The 24,314-nt window shown below is 39.8% G+C and overlaps 5 protein-coding genes across 7 annotated transcripts; 3 read left to right on the top strand and 2 right to left on the bottom strand.

Annotated features, from left to right (window-relative positions):
• The first annotated feature begins 36 nt into the window (after positions 1–36).
• Positions 37–1,223, top strand: LOC123037700. The gene has a single exon (XM_044459465.1). The coding sequence runs from the start codon at positions 55–57 to the stop codon at positions 1,150–1,152; it is 1,098 nt and encodes a 365-aa protein (XP_044315400.1). The 5' UTR covers positions 37–54; the 3' UTR covers positions 1,153–1,223.
• LOC108044974 lies at positions 1,153–3,134 on the top strand. The gene has a single exon (XM_017124146.2). It carries the CDS (start codon positions 1,188–1,190, stop codon positions 2,985–2,987), a length of 1,800 nt encoding a protein of 599 aa, XP_016979635.2. The 5' UTR covers positions 1,153–1,187; the 3' UTR covers positions 2,988–3,134.
• A 189-nt stretch (positions 3,135–3,323) lies between these two features.
• Positions 3,324–7,127, bottom strand: LOC108044995 (beta-alanine-activating enzyme). 2 transcript variants are annotated; one of them, XM_017124175.1, is made up of 6 exons: positions 6,739–7,127; positions 6,341–6,679; positions 6,007–6,288; positions 5,505–5,938; positions 3,936–5,236; positions 3,324–3,880 (listed from the first exon to the last, which is right to left on the bottom strand). In XM_017124175.1, exons 1-6 carry the CDS (start codon positions 7,083–7,085, stop codon positions 3,461–3,463), a joined length of 3,123 nt encoding a protein of 1,040 aa, XP_016979664.1. In that variant the 5' UTR covers positions 7,086–7,127; the 3' UTR covers positions 3,324–3,460. The 2 variants fall into 2 exon arrangements, with proteins under 2 accessions (XP_016979664.1, XP_016979665.1); XM_017124176.2 differs by lacking the exon at positions 6,739–7,127 and having other exon boundaries at positions 6,007–6,284; positions 6,341–6,468.
• Positions 7,128–7,673: 546 nt separating this feature from the next.
• Positions 7,674–14,000, bottom strand: LOC108044992 (1-acyl-sn-glycerol-3-phosphate acyltransferase alpha). Of its 2 annotated transcripts, none has more exons than XM_017124170.1 (3): positions 13,637–14,000; positions 8,901–9,111; positions 7,674–8,563 (listed from the first exon to the last, which is right to left on the bottom strand). In XM_017124170.1, the coding sequence occupies exons 2-3, from the start codon at positions 9,074–9,076 to the stop codon at positions 7,924–7,926; spliced, it is 816 nt and encodes a 271-aa protein (XP_016979659.1). In that variant the 5' UTR covers positions 9,077–9,111; positions 13,637–14,000; the 3' UTR covers positions 7,674–7,923. The 2 variants fall into 2 exon arrangements, with proteins under 2 accessions (XP_016979659.1, XP_016979660.1); XM_017124171.1 differs by lacking the exon at positions 13,637–14,000 and adding an exon at positions 9,751–9,772.
• Positions 14,001–14,700: 700 nt separating this feature from the next.
• On the top strand, positions 14,701–16,878 carry LOC108044991 (zinc finger protein 436). Its single transcript, XM_017124169.2, has 2 exons — positions 14,701–14,990; positions 15,048–16,878. Exons 1-2 carry the CDS (start codon positions 14,826–14,828, stop codon positions 16,560–16,562), a joined length of 1,680 nt encoding a protein of 559 aa, XP_016979658.1. The 5' UTR covers positions 14,701–14,825; the 3' UTR covers positions 16,563–16,878.
• Positions 16,879–24,314: the final 7,436 nt, after the last annotated feature.

Genomic DNA, 24,314 nt, shown 5'->3' with positions numbered 1-24,314 from the left:
GTGCCAAAAATTTCTTATTTACACTTGAGATACAAAATAACTATTAAGGACATTATGCTGAATCGAAATTATGGTAAACCTTTTTCTTACCGTTCCTTTTACAAATCCCTCTACATGAAGGGCTTTAAAAGGCGAAAGACGAAAGCCCGTCGCTTGCAGCAACGTTTACGCAAACTTTTGGAACGTGAAGGCAGTTTACTGCAGAAGATCCCCAAATTGTCCCTCCATCAGAGCAGATTCCTGCTGGCTGAATGCATTCAATTATTACAGCAACAGAGCCGACATCTCCAAAACAATTTCCATCACGATGAACGCAACAACAGAAAGCTGCAGATAATTTCACGGAAATTAGGACGTCATAGATCTGAAAGCATTATTCTCAAAAACTCTTTAAACAACTTAAGAAGAACATTTTATGAGCATGGGATTGAAAATACAATAGATAACAAGGGAGCAATTTTAAAATCTCAACTTAAAGAATTGAGAATGTTGACAAAAAGCAATTTAAAAGAAGCTAAGCAATGTTTTCGATTGACAAAGGATATTATGGTATATAAGTTAAGACACGTGAGGAGGAAAAGTAGGTCGAAAAAAAAAAGTGATTTCGAAAAAGCAATCGATCAGTTCTTCAATGCCATTAAAATTCATAAGAAAATCAAAACACAACAGATTATTAATGACTTTGTGTCAAAGCCCCGATCAAAAGGGCCCTATGAGGTATCATCTGTTTCATCAACAAATCAAGATCTAGAGACAAAAATATTAAATAAATATCAAGCTGGAAAAAAAGCTATAATATGGTCACAAGAAACAAACCTAATGAAAAAAAAAGATAGTGATTTACCTAATGAGAATTTGAAGGACTCCAACATCAATTATTCAGTGTATCAGACAAAGGGTTATATCAAAGACTTACCAGAATCGAAGGTACCGATTAAAGTTTTTCCCCGAAAGAATATCGACAAAGAAGAAAATTTGCACAGATATTTCAAACCAATTCCCTATGACGATATAAAAGATAAGGTAAAAAGGAATAACAAAATTGAGACAAAATTAAAAAAAAAAAAAAGAATACCAATAGAAGTATGGCAACTAAAGAAGGAGAAGAAGGATTTCCTTACAAGGAGGCAAATCAACTTCAAAATAAAGTAAAAACTAAGTTGAAGAGTAAATTTCCCAAGATTAAAATGTGGCTGGGAAGTCACAAAAGGGCCCCAAGAAAATCTAAAACGGTGTCTTTAGAAATCGAACACTTTAGACATCCTTCGGATAGTTCCAACAAAAGTTACTCCACCGTTTCAAGTATAAACAATTCAAAAAGTCATTCTTCATCCTACGAGAAATTTAAACCCCCGCAACTTAATTCAATTATTAAAACAAAAGAAAGATCCGATGATAACATAGTTAAGACTAATAGGGTAATTAAACCAAAACATTTTCAAATCACGAAATCCGATGATAACTTAGTTAAGACTAATAGAGTAATTACACCAAAACATTTTCAAATCACGAAATCCGATGAAGCCGTAAACCAGTCTAATAAGATAATTGAAACCAAACATTTTAAAATCAGGTCAAACTTTAATCCTGTTAAGACCGAATTTTGGACCTCCCAAAAAGGCATCCTACCGACAGTAAAATCAAAACTTACCAATTCGATGTTGGGAAGACAGTCTATAAAATCTTTTGAAAGTGTGGGAAAAGAGTACAACCAGCCATCCATGTCACAAGTGGCCGCTGCCGTTATCAACCGTTTATACGATGGGAAGACAATAAGTTTGGATGAAACAAGCTTTCAAAAAAAGGTCGACACCTCTAAAATACATATTAACAGTTTTTTAGGAAAGATTTCTAAGTTGAGGCCCGCAGATCAGATGAACGCAGTGTGGAACGATTTGCAGGAAACGTACAAAGAGATGTCGCGTAGTGCTAAAACCCCCGAAGATGTCCAGAAATTCAAGAAAATTTTGAAGTGGCGCTATATTCACAACGTGCAGAAGTTATTGCACCACCAAATCAAGCAATTTAAGATTGATTTAAACAGCGGCAGGTCAGAATTAGGGACCAGAAGGTCACAAATTTTAAATAGAACAGTCCGTTCTAGCAACTTTATACCAAATAGCAATGACACGTCGGGACTTTTTAAAAAGGTATCTAGAATGGACACACCTTCAAATAAGACTGTTCACGAAAACTTTGTCCGGATGCAAATGGAGATGCTGAGATCGAGGATTTTCGACAGGGACGTGTACGGAATGGAGCGCATGATAATGGGCAGGGAGCTGCCTATAACTCCAAAAGATTTCGAGATCTTCGAGAAATATAAATCTGATCCTAACCACTATAACATCCTCATATTATCCATAAACAAGTCCCTTTCAGATGAAAAGTACGAGGAAAAACTGCCAATGCTGGAGCGAAATTTCCAATTTATCTGCAATCAATTGGAGGAAATTTCTCGACAAAGAAGAAAAGATAACATGCTTACTAAACATGATTTGCAAAAAGCAGAAGACGATGTAGTTTCAAAGATTTCAGGCGAAAGCTTTCTTGAGCGTATAGACTTTAATGAAGCATTCCTGGCTAAAAGGCGAGAGGTGTGGGCAGACTACATAGCCAAGCAGGCTAAGACGCCCACGGAAATTCTTTTGGCCGCAGCCCGGAAGCAGAAACGAAAAGCTCAGCTAGCGAAAAAAGCCGAGGAGCGAGAGAAACGGAATAAGCAAGACCAGCAGGTTCCAAAAAGGAAAAGATCTCTCACTGCGCTATACAGAGCTCCGAGAAAAACGCATCGTGAGCGTCAGGCCATCAAGGAAATCAAGGAGGAGATGGAGGAGATTGAGGTCAGGAAATCAAAGCGCTCGGTGACTTGTTCGTGTTGTCGGCGATGCAGCAGGTCCGGAGTGGTCTGGACTCAGAAGTGCTCCGAAGACAACACCGAGGAATCACACATTTGCCCTGTTTTAAACTATGATAGTTGTTCTTAAAGTTTTGTACGAATCTCATTGGAAAATCACATTAGGAATCTTAATTTGATTTTGCCATGCGATTCTTATAAACTTACCTAAAAACTAAAATAGGAATATTGACTTTTATAATAAACCGAAAAATTGTTCATGACATTTCATTGCCGATAAAACAGCTTTCCCATTTTGAGCAACGGTAAGCTTTGGGCCACATTGTTTTTTATTTATTTTTTAAAGATACTTTTTCAGTGAGTTATTTAATTCAAATGGAAAAAAAATATTGATTTTCAATATTAAAGCTTATATAAAAAAATGTTTTTTCTTATTTTCATATCTCTAAATTTTTAACATTAATTGGGTGCTAAATTCTCATTATCTTTTACAAAAAAACTTTATTTTGTAGGTTTAAGGGCAGTATATATACCTTAAGGCACATTTTTTAATATTCAAGTTAAGATATAAAAAGCTTGTACATGGAATTGTATAGAAAATATCTATACGCCGAGGCAGTATAGAAAATTATCTCGACATCCTACGTACACCCGACGCAGGCCCTCAATATAGCACGCGCTGGAAAACACTTCGCCTGGAAGTTTATCAGACCACTGGATTTCCCCATTCGTAAAGTTCATCAGGACGACTCGGCCATCGGTGGCGCCGCACCAAACCAGAAGTCCGTTCGGTTGCACAGTGAACAAACTGGGCGTGGCATAAATGGGTGCGCCCAAGTTGATCTTCCAGTGCAGCCCAAACTCAACCGATACCGGGAATCGGTTTGATCCTGTTTTGCATCGCAAGCAATAAACATGCTGATCAATGCAACCGAAAACCACAAAGGCATGTCCCATAAAAGTTGGTGGGGTCTTGACCACCAGCGAGGAGAAGATGTTTCCCTCTGAGCTGTAGGTGGCCAACTGAAAATTTAATTTTATTAATATATATTTAAAATTGGAACTAGAGATTACTCACAATTCTCCCATTGCCCACATGACAGGCGTGTACTCGCCCAGCCACTTCGGCGCTCAGAAAGATATTCGACTTGGATTCTAGAAGAACGGGTGTGGAAAAGATGGGCTCTCTGAACTGCTGCGTCCACTCCACCGAACCATCGGTGATGGCCACACGCGAATAGCTGCCGTCCAAAGTGCAGATGATCAGCGACTGTTCGCTGGGCAGCTCCAGAGGACCGGCGAATATTGGCTTCTCGCCAATTCTCAGGCACCACAGCACCTCCTGCCGCTCGGCGGACAAGCAATACACATTGTAGTCCTCCGCATAGCTGCATACAATGATTCTACGGCCGTCGGCGGTGAGCAAGGGCTGGGACTTAATCATGCCTCCAATTTCCACGGAAAACACAATGTCTCCGGTTTGGGGATTGAAGCCGTAGAGGGAACCATCGTAGCAGCCCACCATAGCAAGTTGCTCGCTTAGAAACGTCACCTTACACTCTACGCGATTGGGTAGCCTGACTTTACTAAGCTCGCCGCCCGTCTGGGGATCCAGAGTTCGCAGAATTTTGGAATGAGCGCCCACGCAAATGTAACGACCCTCGTATTCAGTCACTGGGGAATCTACGCACTTTTCGAAGTTCACCTTCCAGAGAAACCGAAGCTTGAGTACCGGCTGTTCAATTCGTTTGATTACCAGGCCGCCATGACAGGACGTAACCACTGGCGGCTCAACGGGCTTCAGTTTGATATTGTTGGCCACCAACTTGGCCGTGTCCAAAAACCTTAACACTGTGCGCAAAGGAATGTTCTCGTCTAGTAGCATCTCGAATAAGTGGCGTTGCTCATCATCGATGCACATTTGCAGACCAATCTCTCTACAAATTGTGATGGCATGGAAGGATGTGCCACCCGCCTGGCGAAAGCTCAAGTCATAGCCACAGGGATTACTGTCCTCCAGTCGCTGCCTCTTTGCTGAGTTCTCATTAGACTCCTCCACACATTCCAGTCTATCGTGCAGAAAACTCTTCAATATTTGCTGAGCGGGTTGAGCAAGGGGAATGCATTCCTTGAGTAGCAGTTGTTTATCCAGTTTGCCATGGACATTGCAGGGAAAGTGTTGCAGATATACAAATCTATCTGGCTGCTCGGCATTCGAAACTTTCGAAAGAATGTCAAAGGTCTGAGCCCGCTGTTGAACTCTGGTCTTTGGCTCCTGGGTGCGAATGCAGCAGATGAGCTTTTGCAAATCCTCAAGCCAAAGACAAGTGGCCAGTTCGCTGCTGAGCAGACATTTTTGTATTTTGCGAGTGATTAAACCTGTATTTTCGATAAACTATCTTAATTAGAAACAAATAACTTTATCCAAACTATTTCTAATTAGCTGTCTCTGTCATTTAAATGTTTAAAAATACATTTTTCTTGAGAACATGATGGAGAAGGTTAAAAATATTAAATGCTTTAAAATGTATATTTTTAAACAAAATAAAAACAAAAATGGTTTAAGCAAGAACTGTCTTACTATAGGCGCTTAAAAGTTGTTAACAGTGGTAAATATTTTGATTTTAAGTATAGGAAAAATACTCACCCAAGCTTATGCGATTACCAGCTCGCTTCACCACATCATTTGCCCGCTCTCCATACAATAAGGTGCCATCCTTCAGTCGGGTGACCAGGTCGCCAGTAGCTCTGAAACAAATCCCGGAATCGTCTTTTAGAGTATCCAACTTGTCATCTATTTCTGGTATATAGCAACGCCGCGACGCACTCCCCAGGAGGAGCTCTCCTTGCTGCGTGTCTCCATCGTTTTGGCATTGAATCCGTAAAACCGTATCCTCTTCGATGGGAGTGCCTAAGCTGACTTGGCCTTGTAGTGTCTGAACGATGTGCAGGAGGCTCCAGCAGGATAACTCCGTAACTCCATAGATATTGCAAATGTGTTTCTGCAACAGGACACTCGGATCCATCCAAGTAACAAGCTCTGCATTGGAGGGGAAAGGCTCGCCACCAAGAAGCAGCACTCTGAAAGCGATTTAAACATATAAGTAAAATAAAATATGTTCTCTTAACTTGATCTTATCATATCACACCTCAGTGAACTGGAGCTGCTCAATATCCGTTCTCTGATAGAATTGGCTCCAAATTGCCGGAAAAGGGACGGGGTCATCTGAAGGATGCTGATTCCCGGTTTGACCAGGTTGTCGGGAAACAGAGCACTTAGCACCCGGCTAGGTGAGTCCCTCATCGAGTGATGGCTGGTCAGTAAGGTAGCCCCATTTTGAAGGGCCAGAAAGAACTCCACCACGAATGGATCGAAGGTGCAAGGTGTGCCCAAGTAAATGATGTCGGCCATGGAGACGTTTAGCTTCTGGCTTGGAGAACAAGGCGATAAGTTGGGCATTGAAATAGTGTGTAGTCACTAACCTGAGCGCCACTATATTGGGTGCGATGCATTCGTAAGGCACATGTATCAGTTTGGGGCTTCCCGTACTCCCTGTTGTGGAGATGGTGTAGCACATATTGGCGGGCAGAGGGTTCTTGGCCTGGACAGCAGGATCGGTTGGTTTGTGTTTCACCTTGTAAAGCTTGCAGTCCTCGTTAAACACAAGGATGCTGCCAAGACGCATAAAGTTTAACTGCCCAACAGCCAAATGTTTGTTGACTAGGAGATACTCCACTCCGGCCGTGCTCATCTGTTCGTACAGCGCCTGGGAGAGCAGCATCTTGTCCGTGGGATAGAAGTGGCACTTGTGGTTAAGTATCCTATATGAGAGCAATCAACGTTAATATAGTAATAAAGGATTGGGTCTTGGGACACCTACGCTAGAATCAGAAGACAAGAGGCCGGCGTGTGCTCCGTGATACGCAGGGCGATTCCCGCTCCGGCTGGAACCTGGTTGCATTGCAGGAATTCCAGCACTGTCTGGATCTTTTCCACTGCCTCGCTGTAGGTTACGGTCATGTCCTGGGGCTCCGTGCGCTTTATTAGAAAGGGAACATTCTTAAATGCTCGAATTCTGCTGACATCGTACAGCTTCTCCCCTTGCCACGCTATTGATTTATTTGAGTTCCCATCCGGCGGAGTCTTTGGTCCTGAATTAGGACCGGAATTATTCTCTTCTGACGGTGCATCTTCCACCGTTTCGGGTATAAATTCGGCAGTTGCCATTAAATTGGTCAACTTTTGTTTACAAATGGTACCGTGTCTTCATTTTAGTGTTACCAAAACGATGAAATTGAATAACACCAAATGCTCTCCACCAACCACCTAAAAAATCCACTTCTCACACTATTATTAAAGTGCGCGCTTAGTTTAAAAAAATATTGTTTATCTTTTTTAGTGTTATACTTTTTGCAAGTTATTATTATTATATTATAATATTCCCCTTTAACCCTAAACTGACGGATATCACTAAAACTGGGAGGAAAACCCTTAAACTTTACAGCAAAGCGATATCTTAAAACATTGTTTAAAAAATTACGACCTTTTAATAAATCATTCTGCATTGTGAACATTTTTAGCATAATAGTTTTTAAAATAATTAAAAAATGTACTCTTATTTAAGTGACAAGCATGTAAAATAAAGGAAAAATATTTAATAAATTAATCCTTTCTCGATTTTGTCAGGGATCTAAGATAGAATAACGATTTTTAAGGCTTGCCTTGTGTTTGTATTTTTCGGTGCAAAACGTTTTATTTCATTCTTCACATATATTATTCGCATAAAGCTAAAAACGTTTATAAAAATGTTTTTTGTTGGTTTTTTTTCGTCACAAAAATATGTTTGTATACATATGCATGTACTGGAGATAAAACATCAATGAATTTAGTGTAGCTTAATACTAGGCAAATGGCTTCACGTCCGCATTCCATTGCTTTTGATTCCTCTCATTCACGCTTTTGCAAATCTTGTAGATCGAACATAAATTAAGTCCTCAAGCGGGAACTAGTGTATATTTGGGTGATTTTTTCATGTAACCTGAGGTAAATCTTATTCTATCCACATTTATGCCTGCTTCTTCGAGCTTAAGGCTAGGCCTTCTTTACTCAGCTTCGTGTACTCCGTCTGCATGATGGACTGGCACTCGTCAATCAGCTGCTGAACGTCCTCCTTCTTGTACTTCTCGGTGGGCACCTCCGGAAGGATGTGGATCAAGGCGTGGCCCGGACGAAAGGTCTTCTTCTCATCGTCCATAAATGAGTACTTAGATATGAGCACTGGCTGGATGGGGCTCTTGCCCTGAAGCGCGATGTGGAACGACCCCTTCTTGAACGGCAACAACGTGTCCTTGGTGTTGCGAGTGCCCTCCGGGAAGAGTAGCAACTTGCAGTTGCGTTCCTGTATCGCCTTGGCCTCCTTCTGCAGCGAGTTGATCGAGTCGGTTTTCCGGGACCTATTGATATAAAGAGTTCCCCAGAGCCATGCTCCGATGCCAAAGAAGGGGATGTAGAGAACCTCCTTCTTGGACACAACTGTAGCCCTTCCGATCACTGGCCACAGGTAGGCCAACACGCACAGATCCACTGCACTCTGGTGATTCATGATCACAACTGCGCCGTGGTCCTTACGGACATTTTCCAGACCCCGAACCTCCATGGTAATGCCCATTAACCGACACAACTGCCGGAAGCACCATGATGGGAAGCTGCAAACACAAAATTATAATTAACAAGGAAAGTAAAAAATAAAGGGCATTTCCGAATTTTTTTCTTAATTTTGTGCTAAAAGGTATTTAAGGAAGCAATGAACATATTTTAACTTTTACAATATTCGTTAGTACAAAAAAAGGTAAATAAGATATAGAAATAAGTCGTAATTCATTATGAAAATATTATTTATATAGTTTATATATAATCTTTTGGAGAATTGACAATATTAAACAAGTTTTAATTTTTAAGTAGAGCAACCAAGATATTAATATTAATTATGGTATACAAAACCCAGTAGTTCCAAAAAAAACTATGCTTTGCCAATTTACTTACAGGGCATTTCGATAGTCCCTCGGTCGCAGGATCATAAAGGGAACACAAATCAAGACTATGGCACCCGCTCCAAAGAATATAAAGAACATGCGCATCTGATAGGGAGCTTTGGCCGACGCACTCAGGATTAGGGCCACCACGCAGGCAAGGCCAATTACTTCGCATGTGCAAGCCATTTTAAGACGCTACTGAATCCCGAAAGTCGGTTGTTCTGAAAGTATGAATAAGAATTAAATTTAATCTAATGAGTATACGAAACTGTTTTAAGCTAGGAAAAAAAGCTACAATTGTCCAAATTTTGCTATCCAAAAAAAAAATTACTTCGAAATAAAAAAATTTTTTGATTTAGTACTCGACATTTAATGCTTTGCTTTCTAAAGCTGGCACTCAATATATTTTGGGACAATCTTCAATGAATGTCCACGACTTTTCAAGTAACATACTTATAAGTTGGAATTCAATTTACTATTTTCGGCAATGAAGTTTTCTGATTTAGAATCTTGCAACTCACTATTGCATCAAACAAAATCAACATTTAAGACTAAATTGATTGCAATTATCTTCATTATTGAATTTGACTTTGCCAATTGAGCATCTAAACTGACTTGCGATTATTTCGAGATTGTTAGATAAGATGCACGGGCAAAATTATTTTCAATTTTCTCTAATTTGCATACGGTTTTGATTGGTCAATAAATTGTGCTGCGATTATAAACCCTACACATATATCATATTCAACGAAAACAGGATTTTTCTTCAAGTCAGTTGGTTTCAATGCTTTATTGGCAGTACTTCTAGATTACTCAATATTAATTATAAATTTATGACCGATTTTCCTCTGGTAACAAACCTTTGGAAGACCTTAACAAGGTCGGCACACGTCCAATATTGCCGATCTAACAATTACAACTGAAAAATCCCGTCGTAGGTGGACGTTTAAAATAAGAAATGTCCGAAGGCTTATCAAAAATTGACCAATAGCTTTTGTTTGGATTAAGGCACTGAACTTTGGTATTGTGCTGATACATTTTATAATAAGCAATACTTTCGAGTAATTAAGAGTCAAACAGGGTAATACTCTAGTTTTCGGTCTTTACTTTCAAAGAACTCAAAAAATGTATTTCAAAAATCACGAAAAGTATCAGCAATAGACCGCGAGCTCTTAAGAAACGTGAAGAAATTTTTTCACATTGCCGGGTAATCCAGTTTTAATCCAGTGTTTTAAGTATATGATTTTGTTCTAAATCAAAATAATAAAAATTCTGGAACTCGTGTAAATTGTGTTATCTAGAATGACAACCCAGACACGAAGATTAAATTATCCACCATTTTTTTGAACTTGTTATATTATAAAGTAAATCTTAAAAAATCCCGGTCTCTTCAAAAAATTTGATTAAACTACCGAAAATTGTTAGCCATGGATCGTGACTACCGTAAAATAGAGTACTACCTCAAAACATATTAATCAGCTCTTGGTAAAACCGTGACGAATAGTCCAAAGAGTTGAGAGATCAGAATAGTAATCAAGTGTTGGCGATATGCCTCAAGTGGCGAACAAAAGAGGTATGTACTTTTTATTAAAGATTATTGTTGGTTACGGGTATGGTAATCTTTAAATAGCGACAACACCTAGCGCACACATTGCCAGTCTTTTTCATTATTTATGACTTGATCAAAAGATTACCACAAAAAAATAAATAAAATACTTATGCTGGGCTTATCTTAACATAAAACGAGAGCTGAAGCAAACTTCGTTAAGCCGAAGTCTTAATACCCTTGTAGTTAACCAAAATGTATTTGCAGAGCGGAAATATACTTATGACAGCAATATGTATGACAGGTTAAGCAAGTTTCATCCGATCATAGAATCGATCGGAAATATTTGCGCTATAAAAATTGCATAGGATACGGCTCTTAAATATGGTCATCCGATTTTGATAAAACTCAATGTATTGGTCCTAAACAGGGGATAAAAACATAACATTAGACATAAACAGCGAGACATAAGAAAACTTTCTGCAAAAACAACAATTTAAACATGTATATATATAGTTTCAGAATATCTCGATATAAATATATATATAGATGTTTAAATCTGCGTACCCAAATAAGAAGACGAGTGCGAACGTTTCAAGTCTCTTAAACTGAGCACGAGTGTTACTGTTTCAACTTTTGGTGGAACAATTAGCAGGTGAACTCATTAACTCATGGCACAGACTTTGACATACACTTCAAAGCTCATCTATAGGAACATATAGCTTGGGTAATTACGCACAAAAAGTGTCGTGTGTTGTTTAACAATTGAAATAAATTCCCGTTGTCAAGGCTACTTCAAAAATTAAAAGAGCACTCGAGATTATAAATTTTTATGTTCGAAATTCATCACATGATCCTTTTATGTTTATAACCACTTCATCTCAATATAAAATTCAGCGTCAAACCTTAGGGCTTCCTAATCAGAATCTTTTGGATTTTTGTATTGTTTGCCGAACCAGAATTTAGTTCTTATGAACTAAGCTTGTAAATTAAATACTAAACAACTTCTAATGTTGGCATTAGCAATTATAGCAGTTATAATTATCGTTACAGATGCAACTTTCCGCTGTTGGAGCTCAGAATTGATGTCAAACTGTTGATAGTGGTGTGACCTTTTGGGGTGTAATTACGTGTTGAATGGGCACTTAGGTTTAATCAAGCGCCGAGATCAGATGGTAATGGCACTGCTGCCTTGGATTTTCATTGATTTTTGCCCGAATAAGTTTCAACGTTTTCCGACTCCATATTGTGTAGGCTGTTTGTATTTAATATCCAATGTGAGAAGTGGTTCTCGATATTGCGGTTCTAAAATGGGTCGTAAATGGCTTATGTTATTAGTTCTGCAGAAAACCAACGTTTCGCGATAACGCTTCCAGGTATTTATCGTTATTTATACCTTTGCGTATGCATACTTTGCTTTATTCAGAAAATGTATTTCTCCGCAGGGTTGTTATTATTTCAGAGCTAAAAATGTTGAGAAAATTACACATTGGATTTTACAGCCTGTAAGTGGATAGAATGCAAATAAAGAAGTTTCAGAAAAATAGTATGCACACCCCCTGTTATTATTTAAATATGAGTTGAGTTTCTAAATTACATTTCTGACTGTGTGCTAATTTCAATTTGTAAAGTGTAAATATCTGACTTTTTGTTTACAATTTCCACCGGTACCGCCCGTCCCTACATCACGAAAGGGGTGTACGGTTTGGCTTTTATTATCTTTTCGACAATCGCGGCAAAGCTTTTGGTGTGTGACAGCGAAACATCGATTCAAATAACTAGCATAAGCTCAGGTTACTGATAAGATTGTGGCATGATTCCACGCTGGAAAATGATAGGCATTATTATATTACAACATAGAACCCGCGACGATCGTACGCATGTGACGGGCGTGGAGAGTAACTAGAGTCCGGACCGGGTCGCGATCTCCCCTGCAGCCTCAATTTGCCAGCCAATTTAACGTCAGCGTTTCGATTCAAGTTCAAAGTCAACGAGTGCACAGCGTGATGCTAGCGGAGAGGGAATCGTAAACTAGACTCAACTTGAGTCACAGCATCGATCTGATCTGACGATCGGACTTTCCTCATCGAATGATCATTGTATCACTAATGATTGCCGAGTGGAATGTTTAGAACGTTAATCTTTTGTTGTTTTTTAATAATATACAAAGCTTGAATACATTTTACTTGTCTGGCGCTCGGAATATTATCTATGTTTAAAGTAATTGTATACACTAAATTAATTGGAGACTCAGAACCGACACACTACACAGAATAGAATCGCATATGGTGTTAATTATTGATTCAGTACGGTGATATCATCCCTTAAAAGGGCTCCAATCGGTCCAATAAAGTCAAAAAATCAGTACAAAGACTAAAATGAACTCTACTAAATTTAATTAATTTAAAGGATTTGAAAAAGCATAAATTTAAATATTTTAGTTTGATTATAAATTATCCAATTTTTTTGCCAATGCAGATAAGAAAAATGAGTCCATAGATACTTGTGTACAATTTAGTTTTATAAATATAATTTGTCTTAAAGTCTAAGTGACAAAAACAGCATTTATTTAAAGAACTTTAATGCTAGTATATTTGCTCCAAATTTTAAAATCAATATTGAATGGGGTTAATAGAAGTATTTCTTAGCCCAGAAGTCTAGTAATATCGTACTATTATAAATTCTCTTTTTTCTCTTTAAGCTCGTTAATTATTAAAGAACATATTTCAAACGCCATGATAACGGTGGAAAGTGAGGAATCCCAATAACCTGAAATCAACAGGGACCAAAAAGTAAAACTCGGGGGAGAAAAGAGTGAGGGGCCAAAGCTCGGGCCAAAAGGCAACGGCAGCAACAGGATGACTGGCAGGACACAGAAAGAAATAAAGCAAATTCAAAGATTATGTATATTTGTTTTTTTATACATTTTTCAGCCGCAAAAATTTTAATGTTATATGCTTTTTATATGTTTAAAAAGTATACCCCCATCATCAAATTGATAAAATCCCTATAAAATCCTATTTTCGTTTAGTGTATTGGCAAAGAGAGTAATAAATGTACACGGGGTTGCTGTTGTTTTTATTCCTGCTGGAATAATATACGCACCGCATGGGAGAGGAAAGGCGAGCAGGATAAGGAACAGCATAATAAAGACAGAACGTACGTGGGGGAAAACTAGAACTTAAATAGTATAAACTCACGAAACAGTTATTTCTTCTACCCTCGAGAAACTGGGTGGAAAATTGTTGCTGCTATGACTTCTAATTCTCTCTCTGTTATTGTTGTTGCTGCTGCGTAGGCGTAACAGTTGTTTTTCCGATGTGTAGGTGTGCGTTTAAGTGTAATTTGCAGCATCTGCAGTTTAATTTATTCCACTGATCGTGGGAAATGACCAAAAAATGGCTCTCCCGCACTGCAATTAAACGATAACCGACTAAGCACTTTGTCCTAGATCAGCCAAAGGAATATTCCCGCGTTCGCACAGACTTCCGAGTGCCGGCACTCAACAAAAAAGAGACACGACGTCCGCTTCAATCAAGAGTCCGCGGGCAATTGATTTGAAAAAGCTTTTGCTTCTCATGTTTACCGCGTTTCCGTTTAACCTGTATGTAGTGCTAATATTTTGCTCAGGTACTTATTTTAACTATACTTTACCTATGTACAAGGCATTTGTAAACGATTAGCTTAACTAAACCGAAATTTTTAATCTGAACAAAACAAATTTGTCAGTATTATTACTCCTCTTATTAATGATTAATAAATAAGTTGTTAATTGTATTATAAATGATATTTTGCTGTTTGCTCCATCAAATGCATTACTATGTGTTGAGTCATAAGTCGTTGCGTATAACTTGTACAAGCTTGAACCCCAATTTGTTTTTCAAAATCAATAATTGCCGTTTTAGTTGTTACGCATATGTACTTTTTTTGTTTAAACGCATATCTACAATACTTTATATTTGTTTTCATTAGTTTTTGTATTTCCTTTCTAAATATTCATTAAAAATTATAAAAAAAGATAATTAAAAACGAAAATACAAGTTTAATAAAGTTTAAAGAGAAAAATATTTAATTTTATTTTCTTCTTTTTATGTGTGTAAGGGCAATTAAATAAAAGGTCCCATTAACACTAAAAAAGATATTATAAAACATAATAATACAAAATTCCGTTACTTTTTTAATAGACGTGAGAACCACTGTGTATAAATCGATTAACACTGCAAATCGATTCTCACGTATTGTGAAACACTGCGATACATCGATACTATCGTAGGTGGTATTACTCATCTCTAATACAAAACGCATTTTTTCTGCCGGCGAGGATTTGTTTGCAAATATTTGTCAAAATAGATAAATTCAGTAAACCTTAGGATTGTCTAAAGCCGGACAATGTATATAATGGAGCCCGACGCCACCCTGGATCAGGATGTGAGCACCTGCCGCTTGTGCCATCGTCAGACGGATTTTAACTCGCCAAACATTTTCGAGAGCTCCGTGGAGTGCTGCAAGGATGTGTCCATTTCCGACCTTTCCCAGGTTCTGTGGGGCGTACTGGTGAGTGGCTCTTGACAATGCATCTAACTGTACCCTTAGTAACTCTCCCCGTTGCAGTACGATCGCCACGAGTTTCTATCTGAACTCATTTGCCCGGAGTGCCTGGAGATCCTGGAGGATGCGTTTGAACAGCGCAAGGGAATGCACGAGCGGGAGCAGGCGCTTCAGGAGCAGCTAAAGGACCTTATTAAGAATGATGCCAAGTACCGACCCGGCCTGAATGGCAATCCAGGGGAATTTGTTCCCGAGGAAGACTGCATCATCGTGGACGTCGATCCGGAAAAACTGGCGGAGTCCAGTGAAGATGAATTTGCACTCGGCTCCGACGGAGAATACGAGAATTTTGATGATGACGATGAAGAGGAGGAGGAAGACTACGACGAAGAGGACGAGGAAGATGGCCAGAATGGGGAAGATATGGACATGCCTCTGGGCATGGATGCAGCCCAGATGGCGGCTCAGAAGTCCATCGAGATCGATGCCAATTCCGCGGGGCAACGACCCAAGCGTGCGTTCCTGTGCCAGTACTGCGATCTTGGCTTCACACTGCCGTCGGACTGCCAGGAACACGAGCGTATGGCTCACGACCCCACTGCGCCGTACTGCTGCACCTTCTGCAACCTCAGGCTCGTCACACGGCCCGCATTGATTTCTCACATCAGGACATTGCACGATGCAGAACGTCCGTATGTCTGTGCTCATTGCCGCAAGGGATTTGTGCGCCGCTCCGATCTTAAAAAGCACACAATTGTGCACACCGGCGTGCGTCCCTACACCTGCAACGTGTGCTCCAAGAGCTTCTCGAGGAATACTAATCTTACCAAGCACATGCGCATTCACAGCGGCGTGAAACCGTTCGTCTGCCAGCACTGTCCGCGATCCTTCCAGACGGCTGTGGAAATGATGAGGCACACACGCTCCCATGGCGAAGTGAAGGCTTTCCAATGTGGCCGCTGTCCTTACTCATTCTCCCGAAAGGATAAGTTGATGGCCCACCAGCAGGTCCATACCAGAAGGGACGTGGAGCAGCAGCAAATGTGGTTACCTTCCCCGGTAGAGGGCGACCTGGCGCACCAGCAGCAGGCGTTCCAGGCCAAGCAAAAGGTTCCGGCTCAATCGAAAACCTCGCGGAATTACCGATGCGATGTTTGCGATCGTGGTTTCCAGCGGGAACGGGATTTGCAACGCCATCGAGCACTCCACATGGATTCGTTGTTGGCCTGCAAGATTTGCAATCAGGGATTCAACCGACGCGAGCAACTGCATCGTCACGAACTGGAGGCCCATGGGCCCAGCTTCACGTGCGCCATCTGCTGCATTAGTTTCCTGCATCAGATTGAGTTGGAGAACCACCTGAAGGTCCATCAGCTGCAGCACAAGACAGCGCAGCGTGCCCAGGAGGCTTTAGTATTGCCCCTCAAAATGGCGGAACAGGCGCCCGCGGCTATTATGCCACCGGTTGTTCAGGAACCTCCACCATTGCGTCCTTCGGCCGCCGAGCTCTCGTTCTACAGCAACATGATTCCCACCATGAATCTGGGCTTCTACAGTGAGACTCGGCCTGAGGATTAGAATTACATACTCAAAACTTAGTAAGTAAGTTGAAAAAGTTTGTATAGCCAGGCGGTTTAAGGCGTTCAGATTAACTAAGATAACACTGATACTAACGGCTTCTCAGCCTATCTTTTGCCAAAATGTAGTTTACTGGTTTTTTGATAAATGGCCAAGCCAGAAAAAAATCTGGTAAATTAAATATTAATGAAAATATAAATATTTTATTGGGGAAACCATTGTATTGCAAATCAAATTGAGTTTCAAAGATGTCTTTCCACACATGACTGATTTTTTAATGATAATAAAACCCAATTGGCGCCATTTCGTAACCGTATGAAAACGATTTTTATTTAATTAATTTCACCAAGTGGATTTCAAGTGGACAGCCGTCGAAAGTGCTTTAAAGGTAAACAACTTTTAACCACTTTTTTATATTTACTATTTTTCGAGAGAAATAATAAAATTTTAATGATGTATTTTGTGGTATTTTTCATAAAACATTTATTATTTTGGATACACGATTGAGTAGCAGTCGAACATGTTGCATGCAACAAGTTGCAAGTGGCTTGATCTCAAGACAGACTTCTTTGAAAGCTTCGAAGTTGCTGCACCGCTGCAGATTATTTCTCGAGGTTGCCTCGTACGGTAGTCCCTCGACCTGCGCTCGGAATTCGATCGTCGTCTGGAGATCTCGTAATATTCTCGGAGTGCGCGCAGTGAATATTGTGCTGGTGCTGACAGTGTAACGCTTGATAGAATAATAAATAATAAGAATAAGAGGGGGAGATCCACAAAGAAATGTGGCCGAGCTGCCATAAATAAAGTGCGGATTTCAAACGAGACGATAAATCTATTCCCGAAACGGGCACGCAATCGAGGGAATTCGAATTCACCTTACGGTTCGGTGCGGTTTGGATAGATTCGGTTCCGCTGAGAGCGGTAAGTACGCAATTACCTTGGCACCGGGAAGGGTCACTTCGCAGGCGATTTATGTGTATGTCGGACCTGGCTTGGGCTCTTGGGTGTTTAGGTGTTGGCGTTCCCGCTGGGCGCCCCCGGCTTACCAACTTCGGGTTCCTCGCATCCCCTGCCATGACAAATGAACATGTTGCTGCGGCATGATTCGCGGTCAGCACAGCTTTCCTTTGATTGAATTGAAATATCCACCAGGCTGGGGCCAAAGGAAGGGGCAACCTCGGCCGCTTGCATGATTTGAGTAGTAACTTTTGCCATTCCCAAAAAGATAAGAAGCACGAGACGTAGTCGCACATAAAAGGCAGCTACCAGTTGCCCAGACATCGATTCCTTCGTGTCGTCGCTTCTTGTCCATTTAAAACCCGAGAAATGTGAGGATGAGGAGTTGTCTTATGTGAAGGTATCGCTTTGTTGGTTAAGGTTCTGGTAAAGTACAAGAAATTTATACAAAAGAGATTCGTAAAACACTAAAGAAATCTCATCATTTCGAGCATTTGTGATGAGTATGTTTGAAATTTATATGGTTCCAATTACCTATGTAGATTTTAACCTTCTCTCTGTACCTCAAAATTACTTCTATTAAAGTTAATTCTTAAGATTTGTCGAATTATTTTTAAAAGAGAGACCATAATGTCTTTATTCTTGCTTCTTATTTAAGCCATAAACAAATTAGCCATCCATAAACCAATAAACTCGTAAAACCTCTCAGTTCTTGACAGCTTTCATTAGAATATCTGAAGCCCTCGATAAATAAGCTACCGCAGTGAAATTTACTCTTTAGTTTCCCTTGCTGGATTGCGTGTCTGGATTCACGATTCTGCACGAGATTCAGTGGAACCACCTGTGGTGCGAAAGTGCTCCGTTTGTGGACCCGCGAACAGTTGCGAAAACAATTTAATTTCAGCGGATATGAAGGGTTAAGTTTGGCCCATTCCAATAAGCTGGAGGGCGTTAAGTTCCTCTTTCTGGGAAGATGAATGAGCCCCAGTTTGATGGAAAGCCTTTTCTTTGCACGCACCTTAAACTGATTTAGAACATTGTTCAGGAACAGTGCAATATGAGCCCTCTGGCTTGAATTCTTTAGTCGTCTAGTTATTGTGAGCAGCCCGCGCAACAACTTAATTACCGCTATTTACACGCACTGAGTCCAACTCCTAGATGAAAGAACTTATAAGATATGGAAGATGTTTTCATCATAGACAAAAGAATCCCAATCAAGTACAGCATAATTATCACTCTGTTATTTAAACTTCCGTTGGAATGATGAAATTATGTGTTTTTTATTTAACACAGAAATTGTGAAATAAATCATAAGTTGGATATCTAAAACTACTCTGTGCCAGTCAACATGACTAGGTTATTTACGTAAGCTTTGATACATTTATTGTTGGTCTTCCTAAGGAGAAGATCAAACAAATAAAAACATACATGAAATATAAGAATATATTTGTACGTAAATTGTACCTAAAAACTCTTATCTTCCCAAATCTCCAAACATTATATGAAATGTAGGTTAAAAGAATCCTTCCTTTTAATCCAAATCGGAAACGTATATTTTAATGTATTTTTAGATATTTTGAAAAAAGACAAAAACATTCCACTCTGAAATCTGGTTTTCTAAAGTAGTTGAATATCTGATCTTAACTGGGCTTTCGTAAAAATACTCAATTAATAAATTGTGCTTAATCTTGTGCTGGTTAATCTTTAGGTTCTTTTTTGTATAGATCTAAAAAAGATATATCTAGTTTAAAAATTATTCTGACTGTGTAATGTGATATGCACTGTTAAAATCATTGAACCAAATCTAAGATATCACTTATTGATTTATGTTAGACCATTTAGCATAATAAGATTCAGACCCCCTCCTGCTTACTCCGTTCTCAGGCTGTCAGGCACACAGGTTTAGCCCTACGGCTCCCTCCCAGAAAAGACTTTATCGCGAATATTGCGGTGGGGCAACGCATTTCACCCATCCCAACATTGTGCATCGTGTATTGCAAATTGTCGTCTGCCGATGGACTGATGGGAATACGAATGCATCAATGTCAGCCAGACGGACGACACTTTTACATCTGTCACTCGGATGGAGTGCCTCCACCTTGTCCCCTTCACCATACCTCCCCTTACTCCCCACCTAATCTCTCGTAAGTATTTTATACAGTTTCTCCCAAAAGTATTTCGCTAGTGAGAGACACACGTTTTCGTTTCACATCCGTTTCGCTTGATTTTGATCAGATGCAATTCAATTTACAATTCACTTTCTTCGCAGACAATGCCAGGCAGTGCGATCCCGCAAATAATGCATGTACGAGTATAACGTTCCACTTGGCTGACAGGCGGTGTTAGACCCCCTGTTTTTCATCATCTTCAACCATATCGTTGTCTCCATCCGCTTACTGTATCATAAACATTTATGCCAATTTTTTGTCCTCATGTCCCCACAAAGGGTGTTTTAATTCGATGCATCGTTTGCCTGGAGCAAACCAGATTTTATGCTGTTACTCTTGGCATAAGTCTCATATAAAGAATAATATCTTTATCATACTGATCAATTTAGCAAGGCATTGGATGAAACTAGTGCTAGCAAAATTCAATTAATAACAATTATTATTATTACTCACATGACCCGGAACTTGACGAGTTCTAGGATCAAATGTTTAGGATCAGCATCAAATGTTTAACATCTTTGCCGACACAGAAATTCGAGTTGGCTTACCTTCCCACTACCAAGTAAAAGGGTGGCAAAAACAAGCCAATCTCAAGATTTCGTTAATAATTTGATTATGCTGGGAAAATATATCTTTAAGCCATATAAGCTTTTGAAGCCGTTAACCTAAACTTGGCAAACTTCACTTCTAAGTCGTATATATGCCATAAGAATAATTTTTACAAATACTATAATTTAGTTACTTGTTAGAATGTTTTGTATTTTTTAATATTCATTAAAAACATCCATAAAATCTATTGTGATCAGCATTCCTAAGGTGATCCCAGCTTCGACCCAAATCCTCGGGATTTCCTTTCTCGTTTTTACGGGCTGTCGCGCTGTGGTTGCCGCCAAAAAACCAGTTCCTGGATCTCTTGAGGTATTTGTTTGGCACGACATTTGCTTCTTGGCTGGCCTGATGTTGTGTTGTTGGCCTGTCTGAATGGCAGCCGCCCGCCTCCGACTTTTCCGTGGTGGCAAAGCTGGTGACGATGGCTATGACGTCGTCTTTACTGTCCCATCCCATACCATCCTATCCCTTCCCATCCCATCCCATCCCGATCCCTCCCGACCCATCCCCCTTTATCCTGGAGTCGCTTCATGTCGTCACGCAAACTTTAATTCGTTCATTAATTCAGCCGGCAAACGGTTAGCCGGTCCGGTGGGCGTGGAAGTAGCTGGAAGTGTTAATTAGTTGTTAGTGTCTCCGACTCCGCCTGGCCCATCGAGGATATATTTAATGAGCGCCTTGGGAACTCCAGTGTCAATCGTGAGTGCTTCTGCCTAGTGGCCAGCCAACTGCTTATTAATCTATCCAGATAAGACCAATATATCTTACACAGTAGCAAATGGATTTGGCATTTTCAGATTTGTCAACTTGAAGTGCCGTGGGTTCCCTAAAGTTAAGATCTTGGAAAGGAGAAACTGTAATTTGATCGTTTGAACCTATCTTTATTGATTTTTTACATTTATAGAAAATTAATGTTTTTATAATAATGAATATTTAAAATCTAAATGTTTATAAAAGGGACATTGTATTTGATTGTGTGTCCGTCTGATATAGTTTTAAAATTGTATTTACCACATATGATATTGAATGTACTTGGAGTATCTGGTAGGGTATAAAATCTTTAGCTTATCGAGTTCAATTTTCTTTTATTTTGCCAAGATACATTATTCTTTAATAATTTTGTTTTAATGTTTATGAATTCTGCATGTCACCACAAATGATATTAAAACAATTGCGAATGCTGTTGGGGTAACTGAAAGGGCTTATCGAATACAGTTTCCTTTAATTTTTGCCAAGATACAATTTCGAGTTTAAGGTCTTTTTCAGTATTTGGTTCGAATATTTTTAGCCGCATCTGCCAGGTGATTTCCATAATTGTGTAAATTGCTCATGCAAGTCGAATCACCATTTCCACTTTTGAGAAATTCCTGTTGTCTGTGAGGAACAGTCACAAATTAGTGGCCAGGAACTGGGCATACCAAACCAGCGACCAATCGCATTGCAGAACCCTTGCAAAATAAATTCCAACAGGCAATTTTGACCCAGGTCCAGCGATCGACTGCGAAATGCGCGGTTGATGCGAGGTGAGGTCCAATCTCGGGATTGGACCCCGAAGCGGTGGCCACTCCAGTCCGGGAACCCCAACCCCTCCTCCCAGGATCCCCAGAATCACCAGAATCCCCTCCATCCGTTGTGGGTGTGCAGCTGTGTGCTGTCAACTATCCGCTGATCCATAGTGCCCATGCGGAAATAGCGGCCAAGGGTGTGCAATTGCTTTGGCCATTGCCATTGCCATGGCCATAGCCATAGCTCTCTGGCCACGGCAATTGCGATTGCCTTTTCTTTATCGCATCCTGCACAAATTACAAAAATATTTCACGTTCCGCGGGGTTTGGCCAACTTATATGTATGTGAGTCTGTGCGGGGCCTTGCCGGGTCACTTGCCCATCGAACGTGTCCACATTTGTTTGGCCAGAAAGGCCCCATTGAGGAATTCCCTGCCCCGGTCCTCGTGCTCTTTGACTTGCCGCGTGGGAGCGATAGATAAATATGTAGTTGCCAATAGGAGATTTCCACATAGCAGGTTACTAACTGACTCGGGGCTTGGCGGCAAGTTCATGGGAGTCTATTAAATCTGGCTTGTGCACTCATAAAAATTGTAGTCAAAATAAGCCTTTAAAAATTTTATCAGGGTAAAAGAAAATAAATCCGTTGTTCAAAATAATTGAAAAAATAAAACAAAAAGTAAGAATAATTTGTACTAGATGGGATCTAATATGTAAAAGAATAGGCAAAATAATAATCAATATATCTTAAATATATGTTTGCCAGCCTATTGATCAACCCGTTTTTTGCACGCACCCATTCATACTCATTTGCCGAGGGGGGATTGGTGTTGATTAAAAAAATTGGAGTAAGCCAGTTAACTCAAGTAATTGCCAGAAAACAGGTTTAATCAAATGTGGGTGTATTTTAAATAATTTTTTGAGAGCGTGACCCAATTGGAAAATTTATTGCGCCAGGGGAAAATAGTTAACAGGAAATTGCTGTACAATGAGGAAGGCATTATAGAACCAGTGGTCAGTTGGATTTTTTAATTTACTACTCAATGATTATTATTGTCTTAGTATCCAGAGTTTTGAATTTTCAGAGATTCAAAAATTCAATTAAATAAAGAACCTCAATGAAGGCTTTAATTCCAAAAAATTACGTCCTGTGGTGCTAATAAAGATTTAAAAATGATTGAAAATACCAAAATTGGCAATACTAGACCGATTTAATTTTGTTAATTGGGCATCTCTGACTAGTTGGAAGTAATAGAATTATTTGGTTGAAGGAAAAATTCATCATAAAGATTCTGCTGATTGGCTTGTTTACCTCTGGCATTTAAACAGCTAGGATCCAAGATCAGGGAAAAGCCGGAGGTCAAGTTGAAGACGTCTGCGGGCGATCGATCTTGTATTCGCAACGACGCCAACTGACTGATGATGGCTTATGCAATACCGAGTTTTGCAATTCATAAATATTAACAGTCGGTGCCGAGTACTGTGGCAGCTTTTAAAAGCAGAAAAGTCCCGGCACGGCAGCCGTCTAATTGTTTGCTGCCTTTTATTAGCGATCGATTCGATTCGATTCCATCCAATGCCAATGCCAATGTGCAGCGCCGTCGGAATGGTGAGGACAAGTTTTTGTGGGCCAACCACGATCGTGATCTTGGCCAGGTCCTTAGCGGGCTACACGTGCTGGCATCCACATCCACTTGCATCATGATATTGCGTAACCTGCACGCGACAAGAAATTTAACGCAATGGGGATAGGTGGATAGATGAACACTTGAGGTTAAAGTAATAGTTAAATAAAATTTTGTAATATAATTATTTTATTTTCTTGTTTGTTATTAGTATTTGGCAGATTACTACTTAGGTAATAATACAAAAATATTCTATTTGAAACTGAGGATTAAAGCTTGTGATATTCAGAGAAAAAAATTGGGTTTTTAACCATTATTTGGCAGACTACTTATTTAATAACAATACAAAATTGTTATATTCTAAATATGTGAAAGTTAAGCTTTGCGAATAATCAATATAAACATTTTAAATTTGGGTACAAAATCAGAACAGCTTGATAAGTATACCGTTTTAAAATAAACTGAAAAATAAATAAAATATCTATTATTTGGTCCACTGGTGTACGGGGACTTAGATCGATCGATTATGGAGCGATCTCGTCGTGCTTCAAATTGGCATTGTTGGAGTTGGATCTAAAGCTGGAGCGATGTGCCTTGTTGGGGCCTAATGCAATTAAGATTCGATTAAAAGTTTTCACACACCTTTCTTTGCGGATCGCGGAATGGGCGGGGAGAGGAGGGGTGACAGGTGTGGCAAGGAGCGAATGAGATGGAGCATTGAAGTGGACTCCCACATAAATTAGCACGCTACGTGCTGTTGAGTGTTCTGCCGCTTTCCGCTTTCCGTTTCCTCATCCGCTTCCGCTTCTGGGTTTCTGGCAAGCGACATAAGTACTTTTCATTTTCCATGTGGTACTTCTCTGAGATCTGGGATCTGGTACCCTGCCC

Source organism: Drosophila rhopaloa, unplaced genomic scaffold (genome assembly GCF_018152115.1).
Source record: "Drosophila rhopaloa isolate 14029-0021.01 unplaced genomic scaffold, ASM1815211v1 contig_2, whole genome shotgun sequence".
Taxonomy (NCBI): domain Eukaryota; kingdom Metazoa; phylum Arthropoda; class Insecta; order Diptera; family Drosophilidae; genus Drosophila; species Drosophila rhopaloa.
Note: the sequence above shows the minus strand (reverse complement) of the source record. Positions and strands in the feature narration are given on the sequence as shown.